Source organism: Haliotis cracherodii, unplaced genomic scaffold (assembly GCF_022045235.1).
Source record: "Haliotis cracherodii isolate W230 unplaced genomic scaffold, xgHalCrac1.p SCAF_15, whole genome shotgun sequence".
NCBI classification, from domain to species: Eukaryota; Metazoa; Mollusca; class Gastropoda; order Lepetellida; family Haliotidae; genus Haliotis; species Haliotis cracherodii.
In genome coordinates, this window is record NW_027266270.1 from 33,856,280 (window position 1) to 33,868,652 (window position 12,373).

Genomic DNA, 12,373 nt, shown 5'->3' on the forward strand with positions numbered 1-12,373 from the left:
GTTTAATCAGTGGTTAGCATAACATGAACCACCAGCAATGAGCGGTCAGGAGCACTGCTGCATCTTCCTCGTCTATACTGACGGTGAATGTTGTATTAATTAATCAGGAGACCTTTATCTAAACGTCAGTGGCGCGTAACACCGCGTGTTAATTTGATCCCATGTTATATTTTCTGATCCCACTGAAGGTACTTACCAATGATCGATTTGTTTGTTAAATGTGACTACAAAGGCTGCTTAATAATGCACCTCTCACGCCAAACATTCGTGTGATCTATGAAGAGATGAACCGTTGCGAAGAAACAAGTAATTAGCCGCGTCTCATGTTTTATGTATCATGTTAAAAGTTGTTTACAAAATACTTACTGCAATGAAAACATGGAAAATGGCAGTCTAGGTGAATGTTCATGCTTTATGAACCATTTGCCCTTGGGTTGATAATTACCTTGATGAATGAGTATGTTTTTACGCCGCTTTTAGCAATATTCGAACAATATCCCGGCGGGGGACACCAGAAATGGGCTTCACACATTGTATCCATGTGGCGGAATCGGACCCGGGTCTTCGGCGTGACGAGCGAACGCTTTAACCACTAGGCTACCCGACCGCCCCTCGAGTGTCATGAACATCGGGGTTTTTGCCGCTTCCCCGGTGGAAGCTGTTACAGCATATGATCGAGACTGGGTGTTCTCTGGCATTGACATTTTATGCTTCCTCTCTAATTTAACGTGATCAAAATTTTCAGGTGAGTGGCTGCTCTCGACAGTTCTTAAAATAGTAAATATGAACGACAAAACTATTTCCGAAATCATAAGAAATATTGCTGAAAGCCCATTGTACAATTACGACTACTACGTAAGGATGTGTTCATTAATCACTATCAAAACGTGATGATACCAGGTGAGCGTATCCTGTCCGATGGCACCCGTCACAAACACAGGCAAGGGCAAGTCAATTTTTCACTCGAAAAAATACAGGTACCTCATGGATACTAGTACATACGGCAAGTAGGGGTTGCTGAAGACCTATTCTACCCCGGAATCTTCACGGGTCTTCAATAAAAGGCGACTATGCTTGTCGTAAGAGGGGACTAACGGGATCGGGTGGTCAGGCTCCCTGACTTGGATGAAGCATGTTATCATATCCCAATTGCGTGGATCGATGCTCATGATATCAATCACTAGTTTGTTGGTCCATACTCGATTATTTACAGACCGCCGTCATATAGCTGGAATATTGCCGTGTGCGGCGTAAAACAGCAAAGAAACATATCACTCCCTGTTAGAATCCCTGTCTCCAAGCATTACTAGTGACGGTTAGTCGCTTATCATATCACCAATGGTATCGGGACCTCTCTATCTGGACCTGTATCGTGTGTATTCAGACGTTATTGATATGGCAGTTTGCGACGATTGGCAATATAATCCAAACATGGAACTCAGTTTAAGTGGATCCCATCAGCCATATCGCGTTTCCATCTTCCTCTAAGGGTCACGCGGAGGCCAGATGGCAGCGTCCCAATGAGATGGGAAGTGTTGCGTCCCTCTGTGATCTGGGTCTCGAATCCCGGTTCGCCGTGATTATGTTTCTAGGTTTGTCAGCGCCTTACTGACACAGAAGACACAAAAGTGGTAAACGATTAAAATCGGCTTTGGTCTTTCCTCTCACATCAAGCTGGCACTTTCTTGGTGAAATTACTCTTATTTACGGTGGCCCATAAGGGACATGGCGTCTGTTTTTCCATATTTTAATATTTCACTTACTTTTATCGTTACCTTTTGCAAATTAACACGTTTTGTCTTACAAATATGTGATAAATCATGTGTAAAGAAGATATTGAATCGCTGAAAAGTGAAACGAAAATGTCAAAAACTAAAATGAAAATGTCAAAAAACAAAAACGAAAATGTCAAAAACTAAAATGAAAATACAGAAAACTATTTCCACCGCGGTGACAATATTACCACCGCGGTGATAATATTTCTCCCGCGGTAATAATATTTACACCGCGGTGAAAACTATTTCTACCGCGGTGATAATATTTCTACCACGGTGATAATATTTACACCGCGGTGAAAACTATTTCTACCGCGGTGATAATATTTCTACCGCGGTGTTAATATTTCTAACGCGGTGATAATATTTCTACCGCGGTGATAATACTTACACCGCGGTGAAAACCATTTACACCGTGGTGATAATATTTCTACCGCGGTGTTAATATTTCTAACGCGGTGATAATATTTCTACCGCGGTGATAATATTTACACCGCGGTGATAATATTTACACCGCGGTGAAAACCATTTACACCGTGGTGATAATATTTCTACCGCGGTGTTAATATTTCTACCGCGGTGATAATATTTCTACCGAGGTGAAAACTATTTCTACCGCGGTGATAATATTTACACCGCGGTGAAAACTATTTCTACCGCGGTGATAATATTTCTACCGCGGTGTTGATATTTCTACCGCGGTGATAATATTTCTACCGCGGTGAAAACTATTTCTACCGCGGTGATAATATTTCTACCACGGTGATAATATTTACACCGCGGTGAAAACTATTTCTACCGCGGTGATAATATTTCTAACGCGGTGTTAATATTTCTAACGCGGTGATAATATTTCTACCGCGGTGATAATATTTACACCGCGGTGATAATATTTACACCGCGGTGAAAACCATTTACACCGTGGTGATAATATTTCTACCGCGGTGTTAATATTTCTACCGCGGTGATAATATTTCTACCGAGGTGAAAACTATTTCTACCGCGGTGAAAACTATTTCTACCGCGATGATAATATTTACACCGCGGTGATAATATTTCTACCGCGGTGTTAATATTTCTACCGCGGTGATAATATTTCTACCGAGGTGAAAACTATTTCTACCGCGGTGAAAACTATTTACACCGCGGTGGAAATAGTTTTCTGTATTTTCATTTTAGTTTTTGACATTTTCGCTTTTGTTTTTGACATTTTCGTTTTGGTTTTTGACATTTCCATTTTAGTTTTTGACATTTTCGCTTCACATTTCAGCGACTCAATAGCTACTTGAAAGTACATTTTCCATGTTTTCAGTTGTTTTTATACATGATTTATCACATATTGGTATGACAAATCGTGTTAATTTGCAAAAGGTTACGATAACAGTACGTGAAATATCAAAATATGGATAAACAGACTCCATGTCCCTTATGGGCCACCGTACTTATTATTATTTGTTTGTATTAAAATCAGTACTTAAAAGTGACAAATCGAAACGAAAACCTAACAACGTTTCAAGTGAGTTTCCCAGAAACGAGACTTTAGTGTTGTTACTGACGACAATCCTGACGTGAAATAGCTTGATTGGAAGATGGGATCCAGTAATTGCGATTGTGTCACCAAAACGCATCACATTTCGATCACCTAACGAGGTTTGTAAAATAAATAAAGGGACAGGTTCAACCTGAGGTACGATACAATAACATCTTCGAGATCCTGCCGTACTACAGTAAACTACGGTTATAACGAACTCAAATGAACCACTGATTTAAGTTCGTTATAACCGTAGTTCGTTATAAGCATACACACAAAATCTATACAGGAAATGGCGGGGACCAAAAATTAAGTTTGTAATATCCGTCATCTCGTCATAAGCGTGTTCGTTATAAACGTATTTTACAGTAGTTCCATTCTCTCAGATTAAAGGAACTGCATAATATGCACTTTGTAAAAACGACATTCTGCAATGGTATGGATCGATTGAAAGTGTTGATCTGTCATAATTCATATAACCTGGACAGATTTAAGGAATTCTTTCTGACATGAAATGTCCTAGAAATCGAGAGAAAGTGACCCGTGAAGATCCGGGGTAGAATAGGTCTTCAGAAACCCATGCTCGCCAAAAAAGACGACTATGCGTGTCGTAAGAAGCGACTAACGGGATCGGGTGGTCAGGCTCGCTGACTTGGTTGATGCATGTCATCGTATCCCAATTGTGTGGATCGATGCTCATGATGTCAATGACTGGATTATCTGGTCCATACTCGATAAATTACAGACCGCCGTCATATAGCTGGATTATTGCCGAGTGCAGCGTTAACCAACAAACACCACCACCTCGAAGGAAAGGTGCACCTGTACCCGTGATGCACTGACCCCCTATCCAACTTTACTCGTGGACATGTCAATATTGTCGAGCTGCGAGACGGAACCCATCTGTTGCAAATAGTCATGCATTGGCCCGTTGCACGTTGACAGTATGTAATATCACGTATGACGCTCTGAAATGTTCACGATCACCATGTGGAAAGACAATTCCATACACTTTATTGTACTCCATTATAAACACCCACCATTATTTTGGGTGAAAAGCGTTTAAAGCAGGACGGTGTGTACAAAGACATTCCTTTCTAATTGAATACTTAAATTTAGAATCAATAGATGGATTGGGACCGTATGATAGTACCTCCGAGATATGAATGAATGCATCACTCAGTATGTAACATGTAAATCATTAAACCAAAATTGGTGGTGGGTGTTCTCTCGATAGGGGCGTTGGGAATTCCACACAACACAACCCACGTGACATTCCCACTACCAGCAGAACATTTGCAGTCGTTAGTGGGGAGTGGGTGAATGAGTGAGTATGGTTTTGCACCGAGTCTTCCGCGTAACCCGGCGACCCCACCGTCCCTGTCAGTTGCTAATAGTGGTCGTCATAATACAGTTCTCCGTGTGCACGTGGAAGCACGTGATAGCACGTGACCAGGGATACCTGAACACCGCTGAAGCGGGCGAACGAGAATGTAAAATTGAAATACTGTTAAAAACAGCGTAATACCAAACTTACTGATGTGAGATATCGGTCCCTGCTGTTACACTTTAACACTCACTGCCGACCCGTGAAGATCCGGGTAGAATAGGTCTTCAGGAACCCATGCTTGCCGTAAAAAGTGACTATGCTTGTCGTAAAAGGTGACTAACGGGATCGGGTGGTCAGGCTCGCTGACTTGTTTGATGCATGTCATCGATCCCAATTACGCTCATGATGTAAATCACTGCCCATACTCGATTATTTACAGACCGCCGTCATATAGCTGTAATATTGCTGAGTGCGGCGTTAAACACCAAACAAACCAACCATTCATTGACACACAACTGACTTAAACATTAACATCAACATGAGAATGTGAAAACTGTTACGTAACTCGTATATGAAAACTCAATAAATAATAAAAGCTCGATGATTTTCATGATTGACATTCTTCATCTATCATTAGAAATCATTCACTTATAACATTAAGAAGAAGGGATTTTACAAACGGCTGCCATTTATTTCGGTAGTATAATTAAAATTGACGTTTCTTCTTTCTCAACTGAAATTGGGGGAACGGGTGGCCCCGTCGTCTAATGCGCCGCGATTCGCTGTGCAGAGTTGCGTCCCTTGGACACGCCAGAAACCTCTGCATCGCATTTATATCAACGATAAGACATTTTGGATATCAGAAATACCAACTTAGACATACGCTGAAAACAAACAACTATGTATTCCACATCACTGTTTATTGAGCAGCACTTGTAACAAGTATATAAACAATGTCATTCAAACAAGAATTACATCCTGGGAATTGTCACTGCTGGGGTCAAGGCAAGAGTTCAACTCACTTATGTCATCACTGATAACACCTGCAAGTCCAGACAGACGCCACCCACGCAACACGGTGTCTCATTTTTTGCGACTGCCTCAAAGGCCGACATGAGCCTTGTTTTCTTTCAGCGGAAAAACTCTTCTCAGCGCTAATAAGCGGTGCTATTTGGTGTGTGATTGGATTAATCTAAGGTTGGATTAAGGTGAGAATTCTCCTGTAAACCTGACAGAAGACATTTTATTTAGATATAAATCCTCTGATGCTTGAGAGGAGAATTTCAAGATTTACAGTAGTAAATATATTTCTGAAAAATACAACAACCTTCTCTTAAAATATCTTCTTGTTAAGCTAAACATATATAATAATATTCGAAATACAACACATGTTGATGTAATGAGACATGTTTCTATTAATGTTTTATGTTTTTGTACTACGCTAATATAAATTCTTCACTTGACATTTTAGAGTGTTCTTCTACAATTGTGCTTTAGGGGCCACATATGAAATAAGTCATGTCCTTTGGTTTTCACGTATCCTCAGATGAGTACAACGTCAAAAGAGTGCCAGTCGCGATCATGCTTCAGCGTCTGCAAGTGGGACACCTTCACCATCACCTGGTCTCCAGCATCTAACTGAGCCAGTCCACTAGCATCACTCGGATACTCCAGGTGAGCTCCGTCGTTGATACCCTCTTTACACTCAGTCACGGCATTCTCAAACAACACGACCTGTGTCTGGCCCGAGGCGCTATAGCGGACAACCTGGTGCTGGAATGTTTGGAGTGGCTTGTCATCCTTCCTGTTGTCCTCGACGTAGAACTTGACGTGACTTGTGATGTGGTACACTCCTGCTGCCGGTACTGTGATGGAGCCGTTCTCGTAACTCATTCCATTGTACAGGAGCTTTCTGTCCGAACCATCAGGGTTGGCCCAGTTTCGGAGTGTGGTCAAATTCCTTTTTCGATCTAGAGCACCATAACATGTAAATATTTTTTTTATTTTGCGAAGATATCTGTATACATTTCAGACCGATTACTCCATTTGATGATCTTAAGCTGGGAGCAATATGTAACTTTGACAGGGTCGCTTATACCATCACGCAATGTGTCCTACATACCTGCAGTTTCAATGTTGAAATCGAGACCAGAGAAATGAGAAACCGGTTTCAACAAATTAAGAAGTTGCAGGTCAGGATCACTGTCATCATGCTCGTCTCTGTCCGCATCTAGGCCAACACAACAATTAACACAATGAGTGTTTAAATTAAGTTTATACTTATTTATGTCTACAGATCCAACGCACAGAGGCATGAAAATATCGACCATAAACAACTACAGTAATATCATTAACATAATGTTATTATCTACTCCGGTTCGCCCCAATTATGTTTCTAGGTTTGTCAGCACCATACCCATGCTCGTGGGTTTCAGCGAAGCGGTTAACGTCTGAGACCTGCATCACTTCGGGCTTTCCTCCCACATTAAGCTGACACGCCGTGATGTAACTGGAATACTGTTAAAAGCGGCGTTAAACCCAACTCACTCACTATTATCTACTCCAAAGTGTCCCCATGACATTTGGTGCGGGTTGGCTGGCAACATTACAAGAACACCGTTGTAGGATGGTACGGTCGCTGAAATATGTCTTAGCAATTTTATCATTACTCGTCAAAACACCTAGCTATCTGATTGGTCAGTCACCGTCTTTGCCCGGCCGGCCTGTTTGGACAACATGACGTCATAGCGTCATTTGCCTGTCACGTTACACTTGTTTCCACATTGAGAGTCCTTAGGACACAATGTAGATCATAGTGTCTCCCGGGGCTGTCGGGTAGCCTAGTGGTTAAAGCGTTCGCTCGTCACGCCGAAGACCCGGGTTCGATTCCCGGCATGGGTACAATGTGGGAAACCCATTTCTGGTGTCCCCCGCCGTGATATTGCTGGAATATTGCTAAAAGCTGCGTAAAACCATACTCACTCACTCACTCACTCATAATGTCTCCCAAACGTACCGAACATCAGACTTTGTACCGTTTGAACTCACAATGATAAATAAATTTGTTCCATGTGTCAGTAGATGGGCGTAGGGGATTTTACCAACTGAAAGATCACGTACAAGACCATTCAGGTGGACCATTGGTAAGATCCCAAATGAAATACGTAACTTATCGATGTACTACTTTGGTGCTATGTAAAGACTGTGATATGACGACGCTTTTTGTAAACCGAAAACCAAATAAATGTAACACATATTATCCATTACCTATAAGGGAAAAAAGATGGGGTTTAAATGAGGGTTGATTTGTGGCTGTGTCTTGGTGTCAATGGGAAATATTCAAGGAATTACATGAAAAGAAAGGAAAACGATATATGTTTACTGTGTAAACTACTAAAAGTAGGTTGATATTAATAAAAGCGACAAAGCCCTTTCCATGTTCATAAGAAATCTCTACCTACCAAGGATTGAAAAGTGGTTTTACAAAGGGCAGACTTAAGTGTGTATCGCTTTACATTACTTAGGCGCTATGTTTTCTCGAAATCTTCTGCGAAATCTACACATCGAAAATACAGCTTTGCAAAGGAATAATTCATGGCCTAAACGGTACCGAAACATCATTTATAATGTTTCCAAGATACTTTGGGACAGAGCAGTACCTCAATTGCATATTTGTCATGAAATTCAAAGTGGTCCTTGCAATTTCGATGCTTTTCACACCAACTGCGTATTAAAACATGTAGATGCATGGTAATACACCACAAAGTGGTCGATTATGCCAAATGTAATTATGGATATAATGAGGATGAATATCACTTCCTATTAGTTTGCTCTGCGTACACACAGCTACGTTCAAGATGTATACATGAAACATATAGCCTTTACCCTTATAAGAATAAATTTGATCTTTTAATGGCCCCAAGAAGCGGTACGTGTATTCCAACTCTAGCTTTTGTCACAGAGTCGTAAAAGCAGTTTAGTCACGGTCTAGTGACCGCATTGGTTCCCGTCAATCTTATTCTCTAGCGGTCTAATCGCATGCTTTTATCATTTATTGATATGAGATATATTATTATATATATGTTTGCTACCTTCTTCATGTATGGAAAATGTTTTAATAGCTTTGATCTTCGAACTTTGACCGTTTACTGAACGTCTTGCTACTTTATGGTCATTCGAAACTCGTTTCGTTCGTAAGTAATTACGGGTCAGTTTTAATCTAGTATTGACATACTCTAGTATGGAGTTACACTTTAGTTAAAACTATTTACGATGGAGAGTCAAGTTACTCTTTTGGTCAAGTACCTTGTCAAATATTTTACTTAAATGTGTTGTATGTTTTCCACGCGTATGTAATGAAATGTACACATGGGTCGTTGGCTCCATTTACCGAAATAAAGAGAGACACAAATGATTAAAATATGATCCATAACATATAAACCCATACGTTCAGGAATCCTTTGTCTTGAAACATCCACTGTGTCCAGGTACACCTACCATACAGTTAATTCAGCAAATCAGAAAATTTTATAAGCAAGAGAATAGGGGAATTTCGATACTAGAATAATAATAATTTATGTAATAGCAAACTGTATTAGTACACAATGTTGTCTAAAAGTTATACAGTTCCCTGCTAAAACCAACATAATCACATATAGTGACAGTTCACTATAGATTCCGAGCTACACATCATCACATTGTGTATGTAACGTCAAGGTAGTGATCAATTTATATGCCCAAACGCTGTATATGAAATAAATGTCACATTCTCTGTCTGTATTTGTTCTCTGTGACTCTATAGCCTACCAATTGCTGCCATACGTTACAGAATGGCAAAGGAGTCAAGGACGTGAGAAGTTTCAGTATCAAGTGCTGTTTCATTGGGTAGTGTGTACTAGTTCTGTAGTCACTTCTTTTCTTACTAGATCATGTAATGTCTAGAAGTAATTGTCAATGATTGCATTGTGAATGAATATGAATATGAATATATGAATACTTGATCATGACTGGTTTATTGAGATGATAATCCCGAAGTATGTAGATAATGAGTGAGTGAGTTAAAATTAAACGTCGCATCGGCATTATTTCAGCCATTTTGCGACTCTAGATAATGCAAATAACACATAAGTATTTCCATATTACTTCATTTCTTTCAGACCCGTGAAGATCCAGGCTAGAGTAGGTCTTCAGCAACCCATGCTTGCCGTAAAAGGCGACTATGCTTGTCGTAAGAGGCGACTAACGGGATCGGGTGGTCAGGCTCGCTGACTTGGTTGATGCATGTCATCTATCCCAATTGCATGGATCGATGCTTGTGATGTCAATCACTGGATTTTCTGGTGCAGACTCGATTATTTACAGACCGCCGTCATATAGCTGGATTATTGCTGAGTGCGGCGTTAAACAACAACAAGAAAACAAACAAACAATAATATTTTTCATCGCCACACGATGCAGCTATACTTCCAGTGTTGCATAACCAGAATGAATGCGTACCTCTTCCAAAACCTTTTCCCAGTCTGTTGATCTCTGTCGTGTGTGGGGTGACTTTGAGGAGAAGACTGTGATCACAGCTATACCAAACACCAGGTTGAGGAGCAGAAGAAAACAAGCACAGACTTTCGCAGTTTGTAGTCGCTGGTTGTTTTCGTGACAGAGAGACATTCTGTAACACATTTGAAATGTGTACCCACTTCCTGTGTGAAGATACAAAACTATATCATTTCAAGATTAAACGCATACCATTTCAAGACTTTATTGTACAAATACAAGTATATATTTTCAAGAGATGAAAAATGTTCATTACCTGTACGGATGAATATTGTCGACAGGTAACAAGAGTCGAACCACCCTCTGGCGGCCTAAATCATATGACTGCCAAATGATGGGCGATTATAGACTAGTTTATTGATTTAAATTTCAACAATGCACCACCAGCTTGCCACTGTGTCACGAGTGAAGTATAAACGTATAGAACTCTTGTTTATTACCTCTCCATTTTCATGTCGAGTAATATGCCAGCAGCTCTAGCCTTTGTGTAAACTAAAGAGCCACAATCGAAGATTTGAAAGAGCATTATACAACTCTTACAAAAGTTGTCACACCAGGATGCGACATGCGAGGCTTTAGTAAACTATGATAGCCACGTGGAGGACGTTTCCAAATTTGACGCATCAATGACAATGATGTCCGTCGGTATTCCCTATTTTGACTTGTAGCATATGTTTGTTCAGGTGAATACTTGCATGTGCTTTTGTTTAAGTTTGTGAAGGAGTATGATACGCTCACACTCTCGAACACCTGGTATCATCACCGATTGATCGTGATTCATAAATATATGCTTCAGGTATAGTCGGAATCGAACAATGGATTTCTTATTATTATGGAAAACGGTATTTTATGAAAGCAGTCAACAACAAATGTAACATAGACTATCTCCAGACGTTTTTAAGAAGTTATCATTACCGTTATGTGTAGCTGAATGGGCCACCTGAAACATTAAATTTTTAGGGAGGGTGATGACGCTGATCTGGGCTGACGAGGTTTCACCGAAACTGGTGTACTTCTTGGTTCGTCCGCAATACACAATCTCAGCATCATCATTCATGCGACAACGATTGTCGCAACCGATCCCGTGGTGCGGTACCGTTTCAAATCAGGGCCTACCCTCGGAGATATGCAGGTTAGAATTGGTCTTCCACAACCCAAGTCTGTTATGAGAGGTGATGAACGGCTTTGGTTAAGCTCGGTGATTTAGTGAGGTACTGTTTCAAGGGCCTACCCTCGTGGATATCCAGGTTAGAATTGGTCTTCCACAACCCAAGTCTGTTATGAGAGGTGATGAACGGCTTTGGTTAAGCTCGGTGATTTAGTGAGGTACTGTTTCAAGGGCCTACCCTCGTGGATATCCAGGTTAGAATTGGTCTTCCACAACCCAAGTCTGTTATGAGAGGTGATGAACGGCATTGGGTAAGCTCGGTGATTTAGTGAGGTACTGATTCAAATCAGAGCCTACCCTCATGAAAATCCAGGTTAGAATTGGTCCTCAGCAACCCAAGTCTGTAATGAACGGCATTGGTGAAGCTCGGTGATTTCGTTGATGTATGTCATCGTTTCCTAGTTGTGTAGATCAATGCTGTAATATTGCTGAGTGAATCGTTAAAAAAAAACAGCAGGACAATGCCTTTCCACTCCACCTGCTATGGGCTACTTTGTGTAACTATGGATCAATGTGACAGCCATTTGACTAACTCAGCATGACGAGTTACACTCATGCCTAGGTAACACATACTCAGAATGTGTTTCTGTGATAGTTCTGTCTTACAGCTCCATACTGATGTGAATATAGTCTTTGAAGTGGAATTTGGGTTAGTATCAACCCAAAGTACACCATGTTTGTCATTAGAGTGAGTGAGTGAGTGAGTTAGGTTTAACGCCGCTTTTAACAGTATTCCAGTCATATCGCGGCGTGTCAGCTTAATGTGGGAGTAAAGCCCCAAGTGATGCAGGTTTCAGACGTTTACCACTTCGGTGAAACCCACGAGCACGAGTATGGTGCTGACAAACCTAGAAACATAATCGGGGCGAACCGGGATTCGAACCCACAATCATAGGTTTCTGGCGTGACCAAGAGACGCAACTCTACACAGCGAATATCGCGGCGCCTTAGACGACTGGGCCACCCCTACCCCCGTTTGTAATGGGGATTGGTTGATCATGACCAAGCTGATTGTGTGT

General features: G+C 41.0%; 1 protein-coding gene across 1 annotated transcript; it reads right to left on the bottom strand.

The window, feature by feature from the left end:
• Positions 1 to 5,541: 5,541 nt before the first annotated feature.
• Positions 5,542 to 10,507, bottom strand: LOC139462072 (uncharacterized). The gene is made up of 5 exons (XM_071243572.1): positions 10,443 to 10,507; positions 10,133 to 10,332; positions 9,084 to 9,129; positions 6,759 to 6,866; positions 5,542 to 6,606 (listed from the first exon to the last, which is right to left on the bottom strand). The coding sequence occupies exons 2-5, from the start codon at positions 10,310 to 10,312 to the stop codon at positions 6,179 to 6,181; spliced, it is 762 nt and encodes a 253-aa protein (XP_071099673.1). The 5' UTR covers positions 10,313 to 10,332; positions 10,443 to 10,507; the 3' UTR covers positions 5,542 to 6,178.
• Between the last annotated feature and the right edge of the window lie 1,866 nt (positions 10,508 to 12,373).